Source organism: Scardinius erythrophthalmus (genome assembly GCF_964197995.2).
Source record: "Scardinius erythrophthalmus genome assembly, chromosome: 21".
Classification (NCBI taxonomy): domain Eukaryota; kingdom Metazoa; phylum Chordata; class Actinopteri; order Cypriniformes; family Leuciscidae; genus Scardinius; species Scardinius erythrophthalmus.
The window spans coordinates 32,533,533-32,560,648 of NC_138241.1; the positions used below are offsets into that span (position 1 = coordinate 32,533,533).

The following is a 27,116-nucleotide window of genomic DNA, read 5'->3' on the forward strand; positions in this document are numbered from 1 at the left end:
CGGTTAACGTGAATGATGTAAACAATATTGTGAGGCAGTTAACTGTCACAAATATGAGTAAGAAAGAGAAGTTCTTTAAATTAAAAATTTCGAGCTACATCGACAACTTTGAGGGTGAGTATTCTCTCATATCACGCGAAATCCGACTAGCGAATCAGTTTCTAAAATCGTTGTCTCCGTTTCTGAGAAAATGAATTTTATTAAAGTGAATTGTCCTATAGAATGCGCTATGCGGAAGTAAAGACGCCGGCTGAGATCCTACCGGAAATATGTCAGCAGCGTTCGTGCATAGAGCCTATTGCGACATATCACGCAATTCTGACTTTATATCTCAGAATTCTGACTTTTTTTCTCGCAATTGCGACTTTATATCACGCAATTCTGACTTTATATCTCAGAATTCTGACTTTATATCACGCAATTCTGACTTTATAACACATAATTGCGAGTTTATATCTCGCAATTCTGACATCTTTTCTCAGAATTGTGAGATATAAAGTCCAATTCTAAGGGGAAAAAAGACGGATTTTTTTTTTACCTTAGAATAGTTTATATCTCACAATTCTGACTTTATAACACGCAATTACGACTTTATATCATGCAATTCTGACTTTATATCGCAATTCTGACTTTATAACACGTAATTGTGACTTTATTTCACGCAATTCTGACTTTATATCGCAATTCTGACTTTAAAACACGCAATTGCGACTTTATATCACGCAATTCTGACTTTATATCTCGCAATTCTGAGAAATAAAGTCAGAATTGCGAGATGTAAACTTATTTTTACGCAATTATCTTTTTTTTTTTAGAAACAAGCTTCCATATGAAAAGTTATGAAAATGATGTATAAAACATTTTCATTAAACAAAAACAAAAAAAAAACTGTTTTTAAATGTTATTAATCAGTACAAAAATAACTGCTCACTGCAAAGAAGTGAAATTATTTAAAATTGACCCCATATAGGCCTACAATTTATTATGTAAATTTATTTATTATTTGTAGAAATAACTCAATTACACTGAATACAAGCCCTTTAATTATTTATTCAATAAATGCTGAGCTGCACAGTATGTATTGTCATTTTTTTATGTTTCAGCACAATGAGCCACATATTTATCAAAGTTCTGTGTTTATGAGGGATATTTTGTCTGCATGTATTTGATTGATCAGCCCGTCTGCCAGTGCTGCAGTGGCCGTGTTGACTCAGTAACACAGCGCTGGCAGCGCTGCATCTGAAGGTGTTATTTCATTAGAGATTCTCTCTTTGCTGACACAGATCTGCGAGACTGATGTCTGAGAAGATTGAACACTCATCATCCACTTACCTGACATTCATCAAAACACACACACAACTGACAAATGTTAGCTACTTTCCATGAATAGGGTACATACGTACATATATACACACAAAGAAATGGCAATATATTGACTTTTTGAATTTTTTACAGTGTGTTTATATACAGTATACATACTATATATATATACACACACACACACACACACACACACACACCCCACAATACACAACCCTGATGTATTTTTTATATGTATAAAAATGAGCATTTTGAATGAGAAAATGTAATTAAATAAATAATGTTGCCTTTACCATCATATATCAACAGTGACATTGCATATAATTAATTATATCCGGTGCAAACATTCATTTAAAAACAGATGTTTCATGCTATAGGTGTTTTATTATTATTTTTGTTAGATAACAGTTCTTTTCATATCTAGTATGTCTCACAATAAATAAATAAAAATCAGTGGACACTAAAATGTACCATATTCATGAAAAGTACACTTTTACATGCCATCATATTTAGCTAATGGCAATGAAATATTGGCTGTCTGAAATGAATGGTAAAACACCAAATCATCGGCTGACTTGGCAGAAAGGCAGTCGTCGGTCTTTGGTTTCAGACACGGCCATTATCAGTTGAGTTCACAGCTTGACATGAAGCGTCCAGGCCACCGTAGGGATTCAGGTTCAGAGCTTCTTCTCAACCTCAGGTTACACAGCACTGACCTCAAACACCAGCGGTTTATGAACGCCCGCCGTCAGACCCATATCCGTGGGGCTCGTGATGCAGGTTTTGTTGAAACTGGGTCACAGGTGTTCATTCCATCCAGGGGAATTCATGAAGCCATTCCTCTAGCCTGCTAATTTCTGTCGGCCCTGTGGCTGTGCTTCCAGCTTTTACAGCTAACCTATTTGTCTAAGGAATTCACATTCGGCTTATGCTGGTTGACAATTTTTCTTTTTAACCACATTAAAAATATGAGAATCAATGTCGGCTTTGTTCCAATTTAAGCTCTGTTTACTCTCTGGACCCGCATGACCAAACTCTGTTATTTCATGTTTTAGTATCGCTTGCACATGCACATGTCTTCAGTACTGCACACATACAACTTAACTTATTTAATATGGCTAACATCTTTATTGAAGGAAGTTGGTTTGCCCAGTGGCCATGTTCAAAAGTGTGGGGTCAGTATAAGATCTTAAAGATATTAATACACATTAGATTGCTCAAAAGTGACAGTAACAAAATGTACAATGTTACCACTAAAATATGAAGCAGCACTACTGTTTTCAACATTGATGAGAAATGCAGCAAATCAGCATATTAGAATGATTTCTGAAGAATCATGTGACACTTGATGCTGAAAATTCAGTTTGATCAAAGGAATAAATTACATTTTATAGAAAACGGTTATTTTAAACGAATAATATTTCACAATATTACCGTTTTTACTGTAACAAATGCAAACTTGATGAGAATAACACAATCTTTATAAAATCATACAAATCTTATTGATCCCAAACTTTTGAATGGTAGTTTATTACTATATTTATGAATTGTTCTTTGTATATTTCACTGTTCTGCTATTTAAGTCAACGTGTTTTTGCACAAACTCTGTATTTAAATGAAAATCACTCTTGATATAGCAAAAAAAGAAAAGCATGCCACACATCCTCTAATCCAGTTTTATTCTTTTTCAGCAAAAGAGGAAAGGAAAAAAAAGGAAAACAAGAAAACAAAAGAAAGGCTACAGAATTTTATCTTATCCATATCTTCGCTTTTTGTATGCTTTTTTTTTTTAAATGTTAACCTAAAAAGGGCAAAGTAATGCAGCTCTATGCTTAGAGTGAGAGTTAACCAGAAACACAAAGGAGGTTAAATAAGGATTTTTCTTAAGATACACAATATTCATCTCTTATCTTCAGTTGTCCATGTCGACATCAACAGAAAACCAGTCAAAGTAATAATAATAAAAAAAAAAATTCAAATAGAACAAAAGCGCCGGTAAATTGAGACTCCGCCTTTCTCGTTCCCACCAGAGTTGAACACATCCCTCCATAATGCCATGTATGGGAGGGAAGGAAAGAAAGCAAAAGAGAGAGAAAGAATCAAGAGAATACAGAAAGAAAGGTTAGCATGAGCAGGCAGGAGAAACAACAGGAAACTAGTGAGAATGATGGAGGAAAGAGAGAGAAAGCGAGAAACAAGGGCAAAAAAAAAAGAAAAAAAGAAAAGAAAAAGCCACCGAGATCTTCAGCTGCTTTTAAAGAGGCAGAGTGTATGATGCAAGGGCTGATGGGAGTTGTACGAGGTTACAGAGTGTGTTTATTCAGACCTGAACGAACTACAGTTCTCAGATGAGCTGTGGGCGGCTCTTTCCCAACTGAACCCAAACCGGAGGGTACCGTTTTGATTGCAACGAACGGTGTAAGTGCATATGTGAGTGTGAGTGTACGCGAGTAGAACAGGCACGGCTCTGACGCGGATCGGCAGAGAGAATCAACTCGAGTCGCGGCAGAGCCGGGCTTATTTTCCGGGACGGAGTGACTCGTGTGATCCAGGTCACCCCCCGTTCCCTCGGTCAGCGTCTGTCCGTGTGATGGAGAAGAAGTTCCCAGAGGTCTCGATCGATCGATGCGTTTCCCCTGGAGTCGATCGCAGCCTCTGAGACAAGAGCAGTTCTCCAAAGTACAGGCCGCTTGGGAGCCCAAATTGGTCTGACCTACTGACCTGCATATGCACTGGGTGTGGAAGGGGACTGAAAACAGAACGTTAAGGCTGTGCGGGTCGCCTGTGTGTGATGAGCACAAGGCTACTGAGGGGTCAGAGGTCAGAGGTCAAGCAGGGGTGAGGGGTCCTCTGAGATGTGTTGGAGGAAAAAAGATGCCACTAACAGGTGAGTGATCGGTGGATGCGCATGTGTGTGTGTGTGTGTGTGTGTGTGTGTGGGTGCGTGCGTGTGTGCGAGTGTGTGCGTTCAAGAGCACTCCTCTCCGATGCGCTGGCAGGTTCGGCCCACCTTGCGGTCCAGTTTAACCATCTTCAGCACAGCTTCCTCTCGGCCGCGGCCCAGATGGTCAAACATACAGTCGTGTTGCTCCGGCAACCGGTGCAACATGCAGAACACATAACCTGAGAACGAGAGAGAGAGAGAGCTCACAATGAGATGGAAGTGTTGTATAACCTGCTCAAGGTTGGTTTTAAAAAGCGTTTAACCGCAAGTAACACTAATTTGATGGATTTTAACAGCATGCTTGAGTACATCTTGCCACACACATCACAAATTACTCTAAAAAGTCACTATTTACGTCACTGTTAGCCTGCTGAAGTTTCTGCTTTTTAACATGAATGCCAGAGAGATTATATTGATCTCAGATCATTTCTAAGTAAAAGATTTTAGTGGTGCTTGCCCATGCAATACATCACTGGCATGAGGAGTGTCGCTGGGGGTTGTTACTAACTAGAACAAGTAAAAAAAAAAAAAAAAAAGAATAAAAAAGAAGTCTCTACGAGATCATAAAGCTTGATATTGCTGGTCTGTCCTTCAATGCAGGTAATAGTCCTATGGGACTATTTTTGTTGTTGGAGTTTTCAATTTACTGTTTAATTGGCATGACAAAAATTGTGCTTTAGATTTGATTGAAGCTCAGCTGTGCTAAAAGGTAAATCATATGAAATAAAATAATAAAAATTTGAATAAATAGTGCAAACAAACAAATAAAAAATAAAGTCAAATAATAATAAAATTAAGCCAAAGTTCACGCTCAATTCAGATTTATTGCTCAGAACTGATTTCTTTTTTAGGCTGTTCACATGATGTTAAATGTGGCCAATATTAGATCTGATTATGAACTGGTAGCAGGCCTGAACTGACCGTATGTGCAAAAGAACGATAAAAAGACGGAGCGCAGCACACTGTCATACGGAAGTAAACACAGGGGTTACTGAAGTCAACATTTAAGTGTTCTTTTATAAGGGGATGTGGCACGGAAGACATAATTTGTGCGCAGGCAATAAGGAGGATGCAGATTGGGATAAGAAAGAGAGCAATGTTTTCTGCAGTGTCCACTTAGCCTATCCTAAAGCTTCTTCAATGCAATTTTATGGGATTGTTTTTTACAATTTCTCTCCAAATTAAATTGCAGTTTCAATCTGGTTTATTGATATAAGTTGTGCATTCAGATTTGTTTGCAGCTAAAGCTGTGTTAAAAGCTAAATAATATGAAACAAATTTAAAAAAAAAATATTTAATAGTGCAAACAAACAAATAATAAAATCAATAAAAAGAAAAAGTATAATAAAACAAAAGAAAATAAAAAAATGTGTGTGTACCATGTAGGGGTGGAACGGTACACAGAAGTCACGGTTCATACCTCGGTTCAGACATCACGGTTCGGTACGAGTTCGGTACAATGGAGGGAAAAGCAAAACAAAAATGCAGAGGGGTTGTGCATGTCTCAGGCTGTTCCACCAAAGGAAAATAAATTACTTAAGCCTTGTATTTTTTAAATAAGTTTTATTAATAAAGTAAAGGCATAGAACCAGTTTATTTGCAGTGCAGTGACAATAGTTTTATATAAAAAAAGACCTTGAGATATGTTTGGTAATTGTTCCTGAATGAATTTAAAATTAATTTGCTACATTTCAGATTAATATATTTGTTTTCCTTAAAATTTTAATTAACATTAACTTAAACACTTTGCAGTTTAAATGATGTCCTGTATAAACAAAATGACGGAGTATGTTTTTATGTTTCCACTGTTCGATCGTGCCCGCGCCTCACACACACACACAAATATAAGTAAACACTTTGCGACTTTTCGATCGCTTCGTTTCGGTTCAATACGAATACATTTACCGTTCCACCCCTAGTACCATGTGGTTACTAGAGTGTTATCTAGCACAAAATGAAGTATCGTTTGATTATAGCACAAATGTGCAAAGTTAAAATGCCAAACACCAAACTGAGAAATAACTACGCTACAAAACACCACTTCTTTATAAACAAGACAATCGTAGACTGACTTCCTAGGGAGCGTGAAATTGTGATATTGGATCATTTCAAAGCAAGTAACCAGATTTTAGTAGTGCTTGCTTGTGCAAAATTCATCGGCATAATGCTGAGGTAAAAATTGTATTTCAGCTTTTAATTCGTTTTTTTGGGGGCATAACAAATGGGGTGCATTCATATTTGCTTGCAGCTTAGCCAAAGACTTCAAATATAGAAAGACAGTGCACTCATATTACTAAGAATGGGAGAAAGTGCAACGTGCAATATGGCAGAATACGTCCCGCCTTCTGAATAAAAGAGCCAATCGTCGATTGGTAAAGTCAATGCGTCACTGCAGTTAGTGTTCTGAGATGCACATTTCACGACTGCACATGTGCATTGGCTGGTCCAGCCTGAAAAATGCAGTTTAATATCATGATTTGAGCATTTAAAAACAACATTTTTGAGATAGTTGTTGTCAGATTTCATTTTAAAATATGAAATTTAATCGTAAGCTTGGTGAACAGCTTTGGAGAATTTGATGTTTCCCCATTCAAAGAGAAAGGAGCTGTACTTGCATGACTGAAATACTGAAGCTGCCCAAGAGGAGTTTCAAACATGGCCGCCGAGTGAAATGACTTAGTAGTTAAATCAGATAAAATAACACAATAAAAAATGTATAATCATATAAAATAATACATATTATATTAATAATTTTAATAATAATAATAATAATAATAATATGAAATCTAAAATTAATCGTGCAAAACAATAAGGTAAAATAAAATACTTAAAGTAGGGCTATTCAATTGGCGGCCCGCCAATCATCTCCATGCGGCCCGACGGCACCAACCTCCCTCCTCCTCTTTTCGCTCCGATTGACCTGAGAAACGTTTTACGTGTGAATATTTCCGCAGTTATTATATGTGTCCCGAATTTATGTCGACTGAACCAGCGATAGGCTACCAATCATTCGTGAATGAATCATCCTTTTAGTTCGATTCTTTCTAAACGCGCTTGCATAACGGTCTAAAACTATTCGGATTCATTCGGACTGCCCCGTCACTGAATCATCTGAAGCGGTTTCTCGTTCAGTACAGTAACAATAAATAGCGATGTTTTCAGTTGTTTCACTAGTTGTTTAAACACGGCCCAGTGCGGAGTTGCGTTTACTCCCGGTCCCGGACACACTAATATTAAACAGCGTTGCGACAACCAGTGGAAGCGTTTCAGTTCGACAGAAACCTTTCTGTTACAAACCACAAATCACTCGATGATTTAACTAGTATTAAATCGGATGAAACAGCCTCAACATTCCCAACAAGACTGATGAGGAAAGCAGGAGAAACATTGTGGCATGAACGAAATTAAAAGACTTTAAAATCCCCTAATCACCCTTACAAACATTTACTGTAGTAATTTACCATGGTTGGGCAGAAATGTGCAATATTTATATTGAATACTATGTAGTAATAAATAAATATAGTAAATATATACTATAATATTATATAGTATAATAGTAAATATAGTGATTTATATTGCATTAGATTTATTAGGTGGGTAGAGGAATATATATTTAATGCTTGTTATGAAATTATGTCAGTTTCTTTGTAAAGGTGCGTATAGTTTTTAACTTGTGTTTAGGCATTTTTTATACAGTGGGAGCCTGTGGTTAACAAGTCTCACTGTCAGAATATTTTCATTTAAGCATAACAATTATAAATAAAATAATTATTATTTCTCACCAACAGCTATAAGTTTGTATAAATAAAGGAAAATAGTTGTACACAGCTGTAAATTATCAAGTTATTTATTTATTATGGTTTTATATATTTGCATACTGTTGGGTACCACATTTCCAAGTAAATACCACACTTCTTTAGGGTTACTTTAGCTTATTTATTGAAACTGTTATGTTTCAATAAATAAGATAAACCCCCAAACCAACCCACCGGCCCACCTCAACTTTTCGATTTGATAATGCGGCCCTCGAATGAAACTAATTGAATAGCCCTGACTTAAAGGGTTAGTTCACCCAAAAATGAAAATGATGTCATTAATGACTCACCCTCATGTCGTTCCAAGCCCGTAAGACCTTTGTTCATCTTCGGAACACAGTTTAAGATATTTTAAATTTAGTCCGAGAGCTTTCTGTTCCTCCATTGAAAGTCCATTGATAAACTTAAGATCGAGCCACTGATGTCACATGGACTACTTTGATGATGTCTGTATTGCCTTTTTGGACGTGAACAGTATGCCGTCCATTGACTTTCAATGGAGGAACAGAAAGCTCTCGGACTAAATCTAAAATATCTTAAACTGTGTTCCGAAGATGAACGGAGGTCTTACGGGCTTGGAACGACATGAGGGTGAGTCATTAATGACATCATTTTCATTTTTGGGTGAACTAACCCTTTAATACTTAAGGTGTTGCTGTGTGTTTGCTAAGGTGCTCTGCCGCATAATTTGAGTTATCATTCATGACCGTAGCACACATGCAGAGTTCAAATCCATTAAATCGATAAGACCAAGCTGAACGATATCTACACTAGCAAACACCACTAACTATGCATAGACCAAACGTAGTTTGACTTCTAAGAGAGTGTGATCTGAGATCATTTCCAAGTAAATAAAAACCAGCTCTGCACACAGAGGATCCATTCCATCTTCAGAGCCTCATTAAGAAGAGAGTCTCGTTAAGGAGTTTAATATATTCATTAATACACATGGTGTTTTTAATGAGTCAGAGATGATTAAAAGCTTACAATGTTTCAATTACGACAGCCACAGAAGAGCTGCACGGCACTACACACACCAGTGCATCATGTAGCGCTATTCAGGGGCGACGCCGCTGAATATATATTCTAGATGAGTTGTCAGCTTCTGAATTGTTTGACGAAAAAGAAAAACAGGGTTGTTCTCACTGACTGCATGCAACCATAAACCCACAGCATAATGTGCTGCCCGATTCACGAAAGATTCGCTCAAAATGAAGCGCTTCATTTTAATGAATCATTCGAGTAGATTAGCAAATCAGTCTGAATCGAACACAGGACTTAAACACTTAAAACGACTGGGATTACTCGCTTTTACGTTACTGTACATTTTAAAAAGCATCCAAGCAGGTTTCCTAACCCTAGGAAGAAAATGCAGCATAGTTTTTCAACTGCAGGAGTCCTGCCTGAGACAAACATTATCCTGGCAGGATAATGACTCAGATGCGAGCTGTCACGGGAACAGTCAGATCCATAAGTGTATTAGCAGAGCAGTGGGAATTGTCATTAGACTGATGACTTACAATACCACCTTCAGTTTAACAAAACAAGACAAAAAAATAACTAGCACAGCCAGGAGGACTGATGTTAGCTGCGCAATTATGTTTAAACGCTCACTTTATTTCCTTACCTACAGTTAGCATCTGAAATTTAAATGACCGAGGGGGGTTAAATATACTTTAGTTCTGTAGGGATCTAAAAGTTCTCGCTGAAATTGCAAACAGTCAGGTGAGGAATGAACAGGCTCACACAGAATTGGAAAACCCATCATATACGCCGTCAGAACAAGTGACGTGATGTGACAAAACTAGAAAACTTTCGATATCATCAACAAAGCTGTCGAGACTTGACGCATGCGAGTCATGAAGCGTTATAGTTTTGTCACATCGCCTCGCAGATGATACGGCGGCCATACTAACCACAGCGACAGGACCCCAGCTCCTGTTGTACGAGCTCCAGTTTGGTTTGGCAGCGATGGCACCGCCGACGGTTCTTCTGCTTGGGAACTCGTGGAGAATCTTCAGAACATGAGGCCTCTCCCACACGAACACGCTTCTCCGGGGACGACTCGCTCTCTGAACCTGAGGCTGAACACACAAACAAGAACTTTTAAACTGCAACTGCATCACTACTGCAGAACTACCTGGTGCGAGTTGAACTGCACTATATAACACACTGGAGAGCACAAAGAGCTTCAGTTGGGAAGTAAGTGTTCGACTTACCATGCATCTCATTATTAAACGGGGGGGGGGGGGGGGGGGGGAGGTAGTTGGCATGGTTTATGATGGATTGAAGGTTAAACCATTCAGAACACCATAGTAACAACCTAGCAAGGGCGACATCCTTTAAACCTCAAATCTCTCTTTAAACTAGGGCTGGACCCCAATATTCGTTCGGTGGGTTGGTATTCGATTTGAAAATTTGACAATCGAATATTTTTTGTTGTTGTTTTGCACACCTGGCATCCCCCTCGAAACGGTTCTCATTCGCGCTTGAATATGTTCAGCACTATAAAATCTGACGAAATACAATACTCTTTTTTAGAATTATTTTATATAGCCTAGCCATTTTTAATAGGATGGACAGTTGAAGGAACCCAACCTCGTTATACTTAATAAATATATTTGCTGCTTCTTGGCCTACTAAAGTGTTCCTGCAACGGGAGTATTCTCTGGCTAGAGCGCAGAACAGCGGAGTGTGTGTGGACAGAAGTGCATGCCTGAGCTTGTATTTTGGGTTAAGCTGCGTTGCTTTGACATTGTGGAAACTGTGACAATAGAAACAAAATGTATTAAGCTTTTTACCTGTTATTATCAATCTAAATTAATCTAGTTTTTAATTTAACTTAATTTAGTTTTTCTTTAATTCAATTTAGTTTTTTTCTTTATTTAAACTTTGTTTTTCTTTATTTAAATTTAGTTTTTTCTTTTTTTAAATTTCGTTTTTCTTTATTTAAATTTCGTTTTTCTTTATTTAAATTTACCTTTTACTGTGTCAGTAATTTGTTAGTCAGAAAAATATTAGACTACCTTATTAAAAGTATTACTTAAGTTAACAGACCTGTGTGTGTGTGTGTGTGTGTGTTACGTGCGAGTGTATTTACTTTGTGTTGTTCATGGGGAAGATGTGTTTTATATCACTAGTGCAGTGTCCGTTCTCGGAGCATATAAGCCCTGCCCGAGTGAGGTGCGCCGCTTCCCTCTCGCGTTGTTCTGTAGTTTATTAATTCTGAACGTGTCGCGTGTCTATCTACAGTATATTGCACCAAATGCGACAATGCACTCCCTTGTGAAGTCAATTGGATGAACGGTTCTCAAAATAAATCAAAATGCAAACGGACAGACAGACACATAGAGAATACTGCCTTTATTAGAGAGAAGAATATGTTCAGCCCCCTCTCTCTGAAGCTTCGAATATTCGATGTTCAGTACTACCGAAGCTTCGAAGCTCAAAAAATGGTTTTCGGACCAGCCCTACTTTAAACTGCCCAAATATTAAACTACATTCAGTGTGCATGTAATTTGAATATTTGGGCAGTCAGAAGAAAGATTTGAGGTTTAAGGAATGTAGGCCTTGCTAGGTTGTTACTATGGTACTCTGAATGCTAGACAGGTGTTGCCACACAGTGACCTATGAGAACCTGTATTTCACAAGTAATTTAAAGTCATCATATTTCACAAAAACATATAGTTACATAGGTACATGTATAGTTTATTCTTCATAATTAGAATTAAAATATAAGAAACAACAGGACACATTTAAGAAATATATACATACAGTACGATACAAATGAAAAACAGTGCATTATTAAACCGTTTTTGAGGTACAGAATCTATTTAATAGTAGGATTCAAGTAAAAAAAAATACAGATATTGAATAATTAGATACAATAAAACAAAACTGCAGTCTTCATTGTATGAATTTAATATATACTCATTTGACTAAGAGTCAAAGCTATTCAGTCAAGAGCAGGAGCAGTGAGCACCTGTTTTCTCTTTTACTTTTGTTGTTTGATTAGCATTAACGACAGAGGAGCAGGTTTATTAGGCTGCTGTCACTTTAAGAACTAATTCGTGGATCTAATATACTGACACATCTGATTTCCAACTGTTTACATTCACTTAAGACATAACCAACTTTGTTTATGAGAAGGCAGGCATTTTGACAATTTTGTTTTGTGATCGCATGCTGTTTAAAAAGGCAGATTTCTATGTGTTAGTCTGCGTGAGTACAGAGTTCTTTAAGGCTTATTGCACTTAATAAATATTTTTTATATTATACACTTCCCACACTTTATTTTCTCATTCATGCATGTTTCTTTATTGCTCTAACGCATCAATAACTTTAGGCAGTTCGCATACATTTACATACTGCAATATAAACTATATACCAAAATCTCTATCCACTGGCACTTTATATTGTCACTACAATTTCACTATCCATACCAAGAAGCAGTTATATCATGAAGCCCCTAAGGAGGGACTTCAGAGTCGGCCGAAAGTTTTCAAGTACTCTAGACAGAAGTATGGCTTGACCAATGCTTGAACTCCATTGATTTTAGCTCTCTCTGACCTTGGTTAGTCAGTCTAAACCAAAGCTTCCTGTGCTTTCAGAGCTTTGAAACTATTCTTTATTGTGGATAGAGAGGTGGAAATAAATGTGTACGGTAGGTAACGGGTGGGAGAAAAAAAATACATTAATGCACCACATTTCTGCATCGATTCACAAAAAATAATAATTGGATATTTAAATTAAGCTTCCTAAAAAGATGTTGCAACAAAACATTAGAGATAAAGACACGTTTTGTGGAATATGTAACACCTGATTACCTTCAAGCATCTGCTTTGAGACTTTCAAACCACTTTTGTACGCTGCTGTACATTTACAGCTCAGTTTCAAAATGGTGTGATGTGCGACTATTAAAAGCTGCCAGACACACACAAGCACAAGAGCTGTGGTGAGATGTACCTGAGTCGCAGGGTCGTTTTGTAGGAGTGGATAGCGTGCCGCGAGCTGTGTCTGTACTGGAGACTTCTGGGAGACAGAGAGAGAGAGAATGATATAAGATTTTGATTTATGCATTTGGCAGATACATTTATCCGAAGTGACTTGCATTGCATTTATCGGTTCATGCATTCCCTGGGGATCAAACACATGACCTTGGCGTTGCTATTTAGGAGTGTTCTTCGCTGCAAACCCACCATTTGAGAACCACTAGTATAGATCTCTAAGGATTCAGACTTTCTGGTTGACTTCAACTCAGATTTCACATTCCCAAAACAAACATTATAAATGTCTCCGTTAATCTTTTTCATCCACAATATTCAGCTGTCTATCATTCTCCATGACTACTGTGGAATATTAAAATGATTAAGGCCCATCTGAGACTAGATGCAATGAAATATCATCTAAGTTATTACAGGTAAGACAGAAAACATTAGTGTGTCCTCACCGTCCTGTGCAGGAAGAGGCGTGGCTTCTGTCGAGGGCTCCTCGGAGCTGGCTGGCTTGGAGGACAGGGTTTGGCTACTGCTGCTGCTCGTCTCATTGCAGAAGACTGCTGATTGGCTATTGCTGGAGCTGGAGGCGGGCTCTGGAGTGCAGTCCTCGTCTGGCTGTTTCTTCTGTATGTCTGATGGAGAGAACAGAGAGAATGTGAGTCTCTCAAACACAGATTAGGCATAATGATTATATAGACCACGTACTATAAGTAACTTACCAGCAAAACATTTGGAGCAAAGGTTCATGGTTTTGCTGGACCTGGAGAGAGAAAAGGACAAAGGAGATATTCTCTTAAATATCTGTATAGAGGGAGAGCACATATCTATTGTGAAACGACCATCACAACACCAAAATATAAGTAGTTGAAACCAACACTAGCGAAATTTCACGGTTCTTGATTTCAATACCACAGCAAAATCAAACATTATTGAAAACCTAAAAATGTCCATTAATAAATTAATGAAATTACATGTAAACCTATTTTCAAAATATTGATTTTTTTTTATTAAAATTCCTAAATAGTTTTTTTGCTAAATTATTCAAGTAAATAATTAATAAACAAATATAAATTAAAAAGTAGGGCTGTTTTCGACTAAGGATTTTCATAGTCGAATCTGATTTGTTAGATTTTGCCGTAGTCGACTGATAGTCGAACCTTTTTTTTTTTTTTTTTTTTTAAGATAGCAGCTAGATTTTTTCCATTTCAAACAAAAGAGTTAAAAAACACATATATATCACACATATATCATAACATTTCATAAACATGAGGAGCAATATGAGAGAGAAATTTGGTGATGGTTGTTTAGGTACATTAAAGCACGTAAAGCTTTTTCACACCCATGAGAACCGCGTGGAGTCAACTCACAGCCGCTCCGCTGCCCTGCTGAAAATGTGAAGCAGAAACGCTTAATATCAGATAACGTCCATAATAATTGGACTCTGGGTTAGATTTTTTTTACCATTTTAAGTGGTTATGAGGAGCAACATGAGAGGGGAATTTGGTAATCATTGTTTAGGTACATTAAACCACGTAAAGCTTTTTAACGCACATGAGAACCGTGTGGAGTCAACTCACAGCCGCTCCACAGCCCTGCTGAAAACGTGAAGCAGGTTTTTGAATACATTTTTATTTATTTACATTAGTAAGCTACAGGACATCGTCTTTCAAAACATGACCTGCGCGAAAGCGAAAAAAATATAATAAAAATGGTACCCAGCCCTTCTGAAAATGCGAATGCGTCTCTGTCCCCAGCACATCTCAAACCAAACTGACGCCCATGTATTCGACTATGAGGTTCATAGTCGAATCAGACCTCTCCGAATCGAATCGTCGAATCCTCGACTATTAGAAGTCAGCCCTATTAAAAAGGTTACCACACTTTTATTCAATGCATTTCCTGCGTCACCAAAATTTAATTCAGAAATATTCGCAAATGAATCACTGAGACTTTGTGAACCAGTTAATTTGACTCACTGAAAATAACAAAAAAAAAGTATTTTATAATACTGCAGCTTCCTACACGCGCAAGACGCAAGCTATTATTAGAGCAAATGGCAACTGTTTACACTTGTATGCCCATGCCCAGTGTGCATGAATGGTCATGTGATGTGTTTTCAGTTGTGTAGTGTGGACAGAGATCTTTTCTAATAAGCAGTGGACACGCCAGTATGGACGAAAACGCACTAGTGTGGACATAACCTCAGACACCTCTTCAGTGGAGAGTTCCTCAATGCTCTTTACCTGCAGGCTGAGGGCGGTGACATAAACACTTTACTTACACAAACACAACAAACATCCATTGCACTCCCTGCGTGCGACTCGAAACTCCCTCTCAGGATGACAGAGGTTAGCAATGAAAACAACATCAACAGACCTTCTTCGGTACAATCAAGCGCAATCATAATCAGCAGCCAATCAAGGAGGCGGAAGGAAGCATGCAGAGAGAGCAGGGCATTGTGGGTAGGAATAATGCATATTAAGAAGATGAGCACATTTGAGTGTAGAAGAGCACATCACCGCATGAACACCCCGGTGGGGTAGCTGCTTGTACATGAGCAATAAAAAGGTCGGAAAGGTGTTACTGACAGTGCTGACTGAATAACGTATGACGGTTGTCACTGAGTTAAGCTGAAACAGTTAAACCTGTTGATCCACAGGACACAGTGCCTCCTGGGCACGATAGGCTGATCAATGCCATAGTGCCTGCCTATTATAATTGATCCGCAAATCGGCCTGAATGGATCACACTGGTGGAAAAGAATCGTCTAGTGCAGCACGAGGGATGAAACGGTTACCAGACTGATAAACCATGATAAAAATTCCAAACAGTTAGTATTACAGTAGCTGCAGAATAGCAGATCTATTCCGCTAAGAACAAATATACAAATCAGTTGTTTTATTTTAACCTTTAATATTATAGTAATGTACCAGCTGACTGAAGTCCCTGTTGAGTTTAATAGTTGAGAATTTTTTTCCCTGAGAAACAAGTACTCCCACAAGTACTCAACCTGATCAATATCCAAATTAATCGATAATGAATCGAACTGAATCTATATCGGGATCGAATAGCAAGCTTATGAGCATAATTCTAATCGTGACATTTATGTCAATGCCCAGCTCTAATAAAAAACGTATTAGTCATTGTAAAAGTAGGCCTATTGATGACTTCTGAGGATGACAAGGAGATTGGTCTATTCAGTAGGCTCAAAGTTGACTAACAAGACATTTTCAAAAGCGCTTTTCCTTGTTTTATTTATTAGTTAGAAAAGGTTTAACTCAATATTGTAACTACTTACAAAAAGCTGAATAATCGATCAAATCTTACCGATTAATTTGGGAAAATAATCAACTATTACGATTAATCGTTCTAATAATCATTAGATGAATCAATTATCAAAGTAATCATTTGTTGCAGCCCTAGTTGGAAAAAAAAAATATACTATGGAAGCTTGTTTCCACCACCACCACAAAAAAAAAAATATATATATATATATTATATATATATATATATATATATATATAATTGCGACTTTTTATCTCACAATTGCGAGTTTACATCTCGCAATTCTGACTTTATTTCTCAGAATTGCGAGATATAAAGTCAGAATTGCGTGAAATAAAGTCGCAATTGCGTGTTATAAAGTCAGAATTCTGACTTTTTTTCTCGCAATTGCGACTTTATATCACGCAATTCTGACTTTATATCTCAGAATTCTGACTTTATATCACTCAATTGGGAGATATAAAGTCAGAATTGCATGATATAAAGTCGCAATTGCGTGTTATAAAGTCACAATTGAGATATAAACTATTCTAAGGTAAAAAAAAAAGTCCGTCTTTTTTTGAGAAAAGATGTCAGAATTGCGAGATATAAACTCGCAATTAAGTGTTATAAAGTCAGAACTGCGTGATATAAAGTCAGAATTCTGAGATATAAAGTCAGAATTGCGTGATATAAAGTCGCAATTGCAAGAAAAAAAGTCAGAATTCTGACTATTTCACGCAATTCTGACTTTATATCTTGCAATTCTGAGAAATAAAGTCAGAATGTAATGTAATGAATGTAAACTCGCAATTGTGAGATAAAAAGCAATTATCTTTTAAAATGTTTTATTCAGTGGCGGAAACAAGCTTCCATAATATACAGCATTTCACTGTGCAGCAGATAAACTTTTACATATATTCAGAGAATGCAACAGTGAGTTTATGTGTGTGTGAGTATGTGTGCATGGTCTTCCTCGGTCACATGATTCCAAGCTAATCAAGCTGGCCTCTCTCTGGATTAATCTGACATCTCCTGTTAAATGTCATCTGCAATTACTGCTTATGAAAAGAGGCAACAGCCCAATCAAGACTCCAGCACACACACACCTCAGCCCACCTTCTGTACAGACACTGTGTACGACACATTCAACAACCTGAGGAACACAAATCGCATCACACCATTAATCAAGCCATTTTCCTAATAACCACAATAACACTGAATCTAATTTGTAGATGTGATTGATGCAGCGCTTCCTTACATAATGAACCCACCTGCCAATAACTAAACCTAACTTAATTAAAATAAAACCTGTTTCAAAAGCAGCAAATGTGTATGTTTAAAAGATTATGTAATTTCCTGCAAACACTGAGTTTCTTTCAAAAGCAATTCAAACCAAAAACTCTGGAGTCATTTTGACTGATTCACTAAAATCACTAGCTTTTTCGACTTTGTACTATTTCATCATACCTAGTCTTTTCTCATCACATTCAACAAATAGTGTTTCAAGGGCAAGCATGAATTGGATTGCTCATATTTGGGGTTAGAAACTTAAAACCCCAAATGAAATCAAGAGAGTCTCTTATCTATCCGACTAACAATTCCATTTGTATTTATGCAAAAGCTCTGTTTCACTCAAACAGGACACGTCAGAAACAGAGCTGCTCATCACCAACATGTGAAGTCCTACCTATAATAATAATAATAATAATTGAACACACACAGATAGAGGTGGGCGATATATCGTTTAGACGATAATATCCAAATTGTTGTCTGGACGATATGCAAAATTGGGATATCGAATATTTCATAATTTGTACAATCCGACCCCCCAAACATGAAAAGAGCTGAAAGAATTTAAAGAGAAAACAAATAACGCACACAATAACCTTCTAAACAATTATATGTAGCGATTTTTAATACTGTAGAGCAGTACTATTCCCGGAAGCACCCTCCGAGTGGCCCAGCCCATGGTCCCGCGTCGTCAAAAACGCATACGTAAATTCGAAATAGTGCGCGCAGAAGCACATGCGCAAAACCGTTTTTAAAATGATATATGAATTATTTTTATCATATGTCATTTTACAAAAGGACATTTTACAAACCATTTGCGCATGTGCTCCTGCACGCACTTTTTCAGTCAGAACACAGCAATCAGAGGAGGACGCGCTGAAAACTGTAATGCTGTTCTCTTCCTTCATAACTCGTAGCCTACTGAGAAGGTTTGAGTTGCAGAGGAATTTGTGACTGTTTCACCTGTTCAACCACATCAAAGTTTCGTAATTAGTAAGTCCGTGCTTTTTCTCTTCTTTTTTTCTTATGTGCAGAAGAGCCGCTGTGCCTTGGTGAAACGTTACGTGAAGAGCTCTTTTCCAAAACGCCATAAACCTAAAAAGCTGCCTCAAAGATCCACCAAAAGTAATGATTATGAATATGTAAAATAATGCAATAAGACATTTTAAATTGTTTATTAATTTCTGTGTCGGCTGCAAAGATGAAGTTGACGATAGGCTTTAATGACTCGCGATCTTCGCAGTAGGCTGTGAACGCAACGGAGAAATGCACATTTATTAGGCTACATAGTTTTATTTTGTTTTGGATGGTTTTGTTTAGAACCAGATTTCTGTAAATATATTTCACATTTTTTAGGCCTGTGAGGCGAGTAGGCTACGGTTCGGTTCATGATGATATAATCTCCAGTTCAAGCACCGGCGCCTTATGTTGTGATTGCTAGCCTATATTTGTATTTTAATGTAAATCCAGGAAATTGGTTAATGAAAAATTAAGATACAATTAATACAAAACGAAATTCGTTTTAAAGAAAGGCTTTGTGCTTTTTGTTTTGAGGTCTCGGTGAAAGTTTGAAAGTCTTTAGTCTTTTTGCCGCTTTCAGAGCACTCGCGTCCATAATGGAGAACTGACACGTAGCCTAATATTGTTTTTTCCTCATAAATGCAAACACGAAAAATAAAAGAGAAAAGACTTGGATTTATATGGATTTATAGCGTTTTGGGGAAAAAATGGATGGATTTATAGCGTTTTGAAAATATATATTTTTTTACTTTGAATTTATCATCAACAATATTGTTGTTTGATTTAATAATCACTGTTGCAAAAGGTGCCTAGTTCCGTTTTTTTTTTTTTTTTTTGTAAGTGGAAAAAGATAGGGGCTTCCTCAGATTCTGTTTAGTTAGCTCCTTTATTGTTTCTTTTATAGCCTACATAGGTAAAATGCAGCAAGTCAAAAGACCAATTGGACCTTCTTTGCCAGTTTGCACACATTTCTTTGAAGGATGGCAAAAATATCGTCTGAATATCGATATCGAGTTATTGGAAAAAAATATCGAGATATTCATTTTTGTCAATATCTCCCACCCCTACACACAGAAATAAATCACTGTGTGTAAAGTCAACATCTACAGTGGATTGGCAGGCAACAGGAATGTTGCATGTTTTAAAAGATGTTTAATTCAGGTTCAAGGTTTCCTACACTATGGTCTGAAATTACTGCACCGACCTTAGAGGAAATAAAGGCAACATTGAAATGGTGAAGGTTTTAATTGGCAATAATGAGAGTTTCTGTGGGAATCACAGGGGACGGTGCATCCAAACACAACAGATGATCTCACTATCCACACTCATTCCCAACCCGCACCAGCACCCAAAAGATAATGCATGCTTGAAAACGAGAAGGCTGACATGCTAACAGGTGTTCAAATATAAGATGCCAGATGGAAGTATGGAAATTGAATGAAAAATGAAATGCCACAGCTGCCCTTCACACTTCAGCCCCTCTGAACTGCAGCACCCTCTATCTACACAAACAGAGAAATGTCTTTAGAAACAGAGCAAACATCATACAATTAGGATGGTTAATAATGTGCAACAGTAGAAATGTGCCAGCTAGTAGCAATCTTTTAAACCACTTATTTATTGTGAATAATCTGATCTTTTGCTTTGCATTCATAAAGATCAAAAATCAAGCGATATTAAGTTTTAATTCACCAGATTATCCAAAAATAGGCATTAACACATAGGCCTAGTTATCCAATATACACATTTTTTTCATTGCATTTACAGCAAAAATAACAACACTATGACATAAAATTACATCTTGTTGATAGACTGGAATTTACTAGAGGATACTAATGATACTAGAATTTCTTGAGGCAAAAGATGAAGTTGAGATCACAAACAAAACATTACCAATCAACATGGAACTAGCAACTGCTGCACCTGTATAACTTCAGAACTATTATCCTTGCTTGTACTCCGTATAATAGTTATCCACATTTTCAGACAACCAACTGCACTACACACAGGCCGAGTTTACTCACATGACTTTCCATCAGATACTTCCTAGCCGTTGGTCTAATCTTGACATGTTAGTGAAGATGTAGGTGTGCACAATTTGTCTTGACTGGTTATCAAAACAGAGCAGCGTTTGCTTGTGTCATTCAACACCAGTTAGGCAGGTTGAGGGAAGAACCACTCACGTTTTGGTACTGCTTTTACACATGAAACAGGTTAGCCGAAACCTTTTCCCTCAAGTATCGGTTTACTAGGATTTATGTTCTGCCCAATCAAAATAACTACCGTGCAATTAACTGAATTTCGATTTCAGCTCCCAACAATCACCAAAATAGTACAATTGAGTAAAAACGAATATTTTGCCATGTTCTGTTTTGCAAGAAAACTCTTTATTTTGTCTTGTGTTCTGAATGACATGAACACATCCGCCCCTCCCGAAGCCATAAACTCTCTCAGCCTATACAGTCAGGGAGCAAGTTGTGTGCATATCATCCGCTAGAATTTAAAAACTCAGCGCGAGCAAAGATGGCAGAAGGAGGGCAGCCACAGCAGCGCTTGGTGAGCAAAAAAGGCAAAACCAACTCCGTTGTCTGGGAACAGTTTGGCTTTAAGGAATCCGACGACGAGCAGGAACATGCATGATTTGTTACATGGTAGTGGCTGTCTCCATTATTTATTTTAATAGTTCAAAAAGTACAATAAATGTTAAAATTTCGATTTTTAAGAATTGTTGAAAAAGGTGTCTTTTTAATTAATGCAACACGTTCCCAAAGTCATGTGAAATAATCATGTTACATAATCGTGATTTCAATACTGACCAAATCGTGATTTTGACATCATAATCGAGCAGCCCCACTTATGCTAGGTATAACAAACATATGCTTCATTTCAGATTTTGATGGAAAACAATCATGATGTGAGACCACTGTCTATAGTGACATTACAAGCCATCAGTAAAGGCCCGTTCACACCAAGGACGATAACTATAAAGATAACAATAAAGATATAATTCTAAAAATCGTTCTCCATATTAAAGAATAACAGAGTTCACACCACAACTATAACGATAAAGATATGAGGAACGATATCGTTGGGATCACTTTCAGAACGATTTTTTTCCAGCTGTCGAACGATAAAACACTGACAGCCAATCAGAATCCTTTCTAATTTAAAGGTGTCGCGCATTTAAAATGGATCTGGATCATCCGGGCGCACGCATGCTTAGAATAAAAAGACCGTTATCGGTCGTTGGTGTGGACGCATATATAGTTATCTTTATCGTTATCATGCTTGGTGTGAACGGGCCTTAACTATAACTTGGTCCACATTAATCCATTCAAACTACAATCAGAGTCAGACAAAAAAAGTTTCAGTTTAACACTAAATAATCACAAGAATTCAGTTTACTTATTGTCAGTTATTATTATTATTCACCAATACAACAATAAAGAGTCAAGAATATCAGAATAGAGTTGGGCTTTGGCTTAAAGCTGTGGGATGTACAGCCTTCAAGAGTCTGTGACATTTTTGAATGAAGTTTATTGCCTTATAAAGGCCAGATATGACGTGCTCTGTTAATGCCCAGTTTCATGTCTAATGTGGATTTTCAATGACAGCAACTGTGCCACTTGAATAAAGAGTCCAAAATAAACCACGGCTACAATCTATTTATGAGTCTTTCAGCTGCACAAATATGACACATTGAAAGCAGAGAGGAGAAAATGACTAGAGTGATTATGATGATGATGGAAAGACCAATTTTTAGATTATTCACCACGTTTATCCACCACAACACACACCTATGTACACTCACACAGACTTTAAATTACATGAGTTCTTCATTCCAGAACAGGGCTCGACAATAAAGACCGCCCGACCGTCTGGAGCCAGCGTAAAAGAAGCTCGGGACAGTTGACGGAACGCTCACTTGCCCAATCGGGCCAGTGCTTCATCGTCACAAAAGTGTATCATTTGCACGTGTTTTTAAGCCTTGCCAATTTAAATATTCAAATGCCAGAAGACGTGAAAGAGAACTCAATTCTCTACTTGCTCTATCACGTCACCAGGACAGTGGATTTGCGTTGGAGTCTATGGGCTCCTCCTGTAGGTAGTGTGAGCTTGTTATCTGCTCGAGTTCTCTTAGGTATGGATGCTGACGCGGATGTTGTCCGTGATTTCAGCAGCTCTTCAACTTTCTATTTTTTTTTTGCTTTGCTTGCCCTTCGTCTCCAACCACTGACATATTGGCAGCACTCCCTTCGTCCTCTACTACCAGAGTCTGTTTGATGAGTCCGGATTTTGTATCTTTGTCATTGATATGATCCCCCTATATCTAGGATCTAAAAAAACAGGCCTTTGCTTAAAGTGTTTATGAGGCAGCCGGTTCATAAACACTGTTTCGAGGCAACGTGATTTCAGAGTCCAGTCCAAGCTCAGATAATGAACCGTTAGAATCATAAGGAGTCATATTGACACCTGACCACATATCAGTTGTGGCAGAGAAGTAGTAGACATTCATAAGCTCGCTTTTTTACTGTGTTGTACATTTTCGGCACAGCAGTCTCTGAAAAGTAGGTTTTGCCCGGCAACTCGTACTGCTTGTCAACTTTAAGCATTGTCTTGAATGCAGGTTGTCCACCGTGTTGAATGGAACCATCTCAACGAGATACTGCGTAACAGCGTCTGTAAGGCATTTACCTTGTTATCGGTTATTTCACGGCTGTATTTGACATATTTTGCAAAGGCTTCAGCTACTCTTAACTGTCGGCTGGTACCGGGCTCAGCTGTCCTTTCTGAGGTTGCTCCGCGACTTGATGCTTGTGGCTGGATGACAGTTAGCGAGATGAGACCTCAAATTCGATGTATTGCCGCATGTAACTGGGACCATTTGCCGCAAATTGTGCATTTTAGCATATCTAATTTTGCTGGCTCATCCTTTTAATTCGGTTGAAAACCGCAATGTTCCCAAACTGGCGACGTTATATTAGGTTTTGGGATGAGAGCACATGCTATTGTTTTAGTCTTATTCAAAATCAATAAAACACCGGATACAAACAGTTGGCAGGAAAATGACACCCGTAACACTCTTGTATTCATTATTAATTTATTTAACATTCAATGTACAGTGATCAATTGTAAAACAAGAAGGCCATAGCCTCGTGAAAAAAAAAAAAAAAAAAAAAGTGAACACTGAGGTTGGCGTGGATGGCTTGTCAATAGTGCGGTATCACGACAGCCCTACTGATGCAAACACCCACACAATGATTTGGCTGTCTATTAAACCTTTGGCAAAGCAGAACATGCACTGTCGCAGACGTTGAGCCATTGTAATAGATATGAAACAGCTTCACAAACATTTTTCTCAACCTCACAGTATCATTATTTCTATTACAATAATTCAAATTATCTCAGAAGCACTGGGATATCATAGTTTGATGATAAACAACGATATCTACAGCTGTGATCAAAATCGATTAAATCACCTTTTGAAAATTAAAATAAAGATTGTATGAATTACATCTTTACACCAGTAGGTGGCGACATAACTGACTGATAAAAAATGTATTTGTCATAAAATCATTCATTCAAGAGATTTGTTCAAAAATGCACATTTATCCAGTAATGAAACAAGTCAAGTCTTTATAATTGAGTCATTGAATCATTCATTCAAATTTGTATGAAAATTGATTGAATTGACTGGCCTCTATTTTAAAAATAAAATTATGATTCTTTATTTATCCAGAATCAGGCTTTATTATGAAGTATTAGGACGCTGTCCACAGTTGAATGGTCAAAAACACGCACAAAAAAAACGCCAAAATGCCAGTCTTGGCGAGTGCACTCATTCGGTAATGTCATATCTGAACGTAAACAGTTGAGAAAGAAAATGCATGAACATTGAATCATTGCATTAGATCTTAAAGTAACAGCAGCCTAATTTACCTGCTGCTATACATTTTGATGTCATAACATTTTTTTATTACAAAACAAGGGTTATATGGAAATAACAACTACTTTAATTTATCACTTTTTGGGGGTGGGGCCAGTGAAAACTTTGGCAAGGCAAGTACAAATTGAAACCACTTAGCATTAAGCCCTGGATTTACAGTCTAATTTACACAAAACACCAGATTGAGTCTATTTTATAACAGCTTAGTCAACGAGTAATGTGAGAGGGGCTCTATGTGATTGATTCAACTGGTATACGAGCCATGAAACATGTAATTACTGGTGTATCATCAGCATTTTACTTATTATCAAACTATTTCTCCAACCTTTATTTTATTTTTTTAAAAACCTGTTTGTTTGTTTAATGGCTAACAAATAAAAGATCATTGAAAAATCCCATCAAGAGGTCTCTCTTGGTCTTGCCCAGATCTGGTGCTTTTGTTTGGAGAACAGACAACATGGAGTGTCAAATGACTGCACCTGTGAGCCTGACACATGCTTGAAGAAGAGCCCTGATTTATGTGTCACCCAAGCAAAAGTCTATCTATCATTATCCTTTGATTCAGCAATATGAAGACACTTGCTGTGTCTTAATACCTAGGGAGGTGTCTACCTAGACAGAATTTCAAGACATCAGAGGTGTGTACCAAATGTTTAACCAGCTGTCTAGGTAGGCGACTCACTAGGTTTTGATATAGGCCTACAGCACACAAATGATGTCCCCAATGATTCAAAAATCTGTTGTAAGCAACTACAATGCCAGCATCTACAAAACAAACTAGGTTTTGAGAAGGAAAAAAAAGTTAAAAATGTTGTCTAGGACAGGGGTTTCGATAAAAATAAGATCTGACTATCTAACTAAATGTTTAAAATAAATAAATTGATTAAAATACAAAAATGGATTACTACATCTAACAGTACAGTATTATTTTAGTGAGTTTCACCGTATAAACTGGGACCTTTTACATGAAATATAGAGCTGCCTATTAAATTTTAGGATGGGAGTCCCTCACACAACGATCATCACATTTAAGGGACCATCACATTTAAGGGGCCGTAGCATCTAAAAGATTGCAAACCCCTGGTCTAGGAAAGCCAACACACAATGTTTTGAAATACAGCACAAACACAATGTCCCCTGTGGTGCCCTAAAAACCTATCTAGGTAGGCTGCTTACTATGTTCTGAAATACAGTCCACAAAATTATGCCACTTATAATGGCCAAATTGTTTTCTAGGTAGGCAGCACACTAGGTTCTGAATACAGCCAAATTAGTAATCATAATGCTGGCTATTTACGTTTTGAAATTGAACAAAAAATGATGCCCCCCTTTGATGCCCCAAAAATTCTACGTGAACGTCAATGTTCACCAGGTTTTTAAATACAACAGCAACATTACACAATCTATAATGCCAAAATGTGTTGTCCAGATAAGGTTTTCAAACACAGCCACTGATTGTGATAGAGGACAGTCAGATATAGACTAAGTGATCTGTCAGTCCAGCTCACACGGCTCGTAAAAAACTACTGGATCGCCCAAATCTGCTTTTGATTAGCCCTGCTGTTTATATGTAAAACGTGTTTGATGGAAGTGTATGTTTTATGCGTGTATTTGAGGAGAAACAGCAGCTGTAGATGTGAAAAACAGGAGTGGTTGTTCCCCACCCCCATCCATCGGCCTACAACAATGAACAACAAACACTCCACATTTCATTCACATTTATCGCCTTAATCCACATCAAATTCGCCGCACGGGTACACTCACGTGTAAAATGAATCATCTTACCCCCAAAATCCACAAGGGCAGCGGGGAGGAATACTAGGCGGCTTGCTGCGCTCGCTTCCTGTGTCCCCCATGGCGGCGATGTGAAGGCGGCAGGTTTCTGCAGGAAACACCGGGGATCCAATGGCGGCCTAGTGCTTGTGCGGGAATTCCTCGGCTCGACGTTTGATCAAAAACGCTTTACAACGAAATCCCCGAGCTGAAAAGGCAGCGTAAGAACTGAGAGATACAGACACGAGCAGCCGCTACTATAAATTCGAAGTAATTAAGACAAAATTCAAGAAATTAACGGCCGCGTACAGTCCGACGGACCGCACCGGGAGTCGAGGCCGATCAGCTGGCGAGTGGAAGATACCAACTCCTATATAGGGTTTTGTTAATCATGAGTAAAAACATTTAAACACTCAGATTCCGGTTGTACACAAACTTACATAAAATATTGTTGTTAAAAAGTGAAATACATAATATGATGTTTAAAGGTTGTCGGTATATCACTAATATCACGTGTTAATAACGTTTCATCGAAACAACGTTCCCCCAAAAGGATGTGGAACGGTCCAAGCTGTATTCCTTGTTTGTAAAGGGGATTTGAGCTTTAAAGCTGTTTAAGTACAAGACCTGCTGTAGACCCCTGTATAAGATGAGCTGCACATGATGGCCTTGACTACAACACATATTTATATAATTATATTATATAGTCATTAGAAATATGAAATAACACTACAAATACATGA

At 37.6% G+C, this 27,116-nt stretch overlaps 1 protein-coding gene across 6 annotated transcripts; it reads right to left on the reverse strand.

Moving 5' to 3' along the window:
* Positions 1-2,980: 2,980 nt before the first annotated feature.
* Positions 2,981-27,050, reverse strand: zfand3 (zinc finger, AN1-type domain 3). 6 transcript variants are annotated; one of them, XR_014029129.1, is made up of 9 exons: positions 26,814-26,961; positions 26,683-26,743; positions 26,386-26,581; positions 13,796-13,836; positions 13,529-13,708; positions 13,045-13,110; positions 9,996-10,163; positions 9,067-9,184; positions 2,981-4,443 (listed from the first exon to the last, which is right to left on the reverse strand). XR_014029129.1 is itself a non-coding variant. In XM_081351898.1 (8 exons), the coding sequence occupies exons 3-8, from the start codon at positions 26,454-26,456 to the stop codon at positions 4,289-4,291; spliced, it is 681 nt and encodes a 226-aa protein (XP_081208024.1). In that variant the 5' UTR covers positions 26,457-26,581; positions 26,683-26,743; positions 26,814-27,035; the 3' UTR covers positions 2,981-4,288. The 6 variants fall into 6 exon arrangements, 3 of the variants coding, with proteins under 3 accessions (XP_081208024.1, XP_081208023.1, XP_081208025.1); XR_014029128.1 differs by having other exon boundaries at positions 26,683-26,963; XM_081351898.1 differs by lacking the exon at positions 9,067-9,184 and having other exon boundaries at positions 26,814-27,035.
* Between the last annotated feature and the right edge of the window lie 66 nt (positions 27,051-27,116).

Bases quoted from the DNA above. Each gene is read 5' to 3' on its own strand.
- zfand3 (XM_081351897.1), bottom strand. From the start codon at position 26,456: ATGGGGGACACAGGAAGCGAGCGCAGCAAGCCGCCTAGTATTCCTCCC. The intron at 10,164-13,044 runs GTACATCTCACC...TTGTGTGTTCAG, and splicing joins AAAACGACCCTGCGACTCAG to CCTCAGGTTCAGAGAGCGAG. The intron at 4,444-9,995 runs GTTAGTATGGCC...TCTCGTTCTCAG, and splicing joins GCTGGGGTCCTGTCGCTGTG to GTTATGTGTTCTGCATGTTG.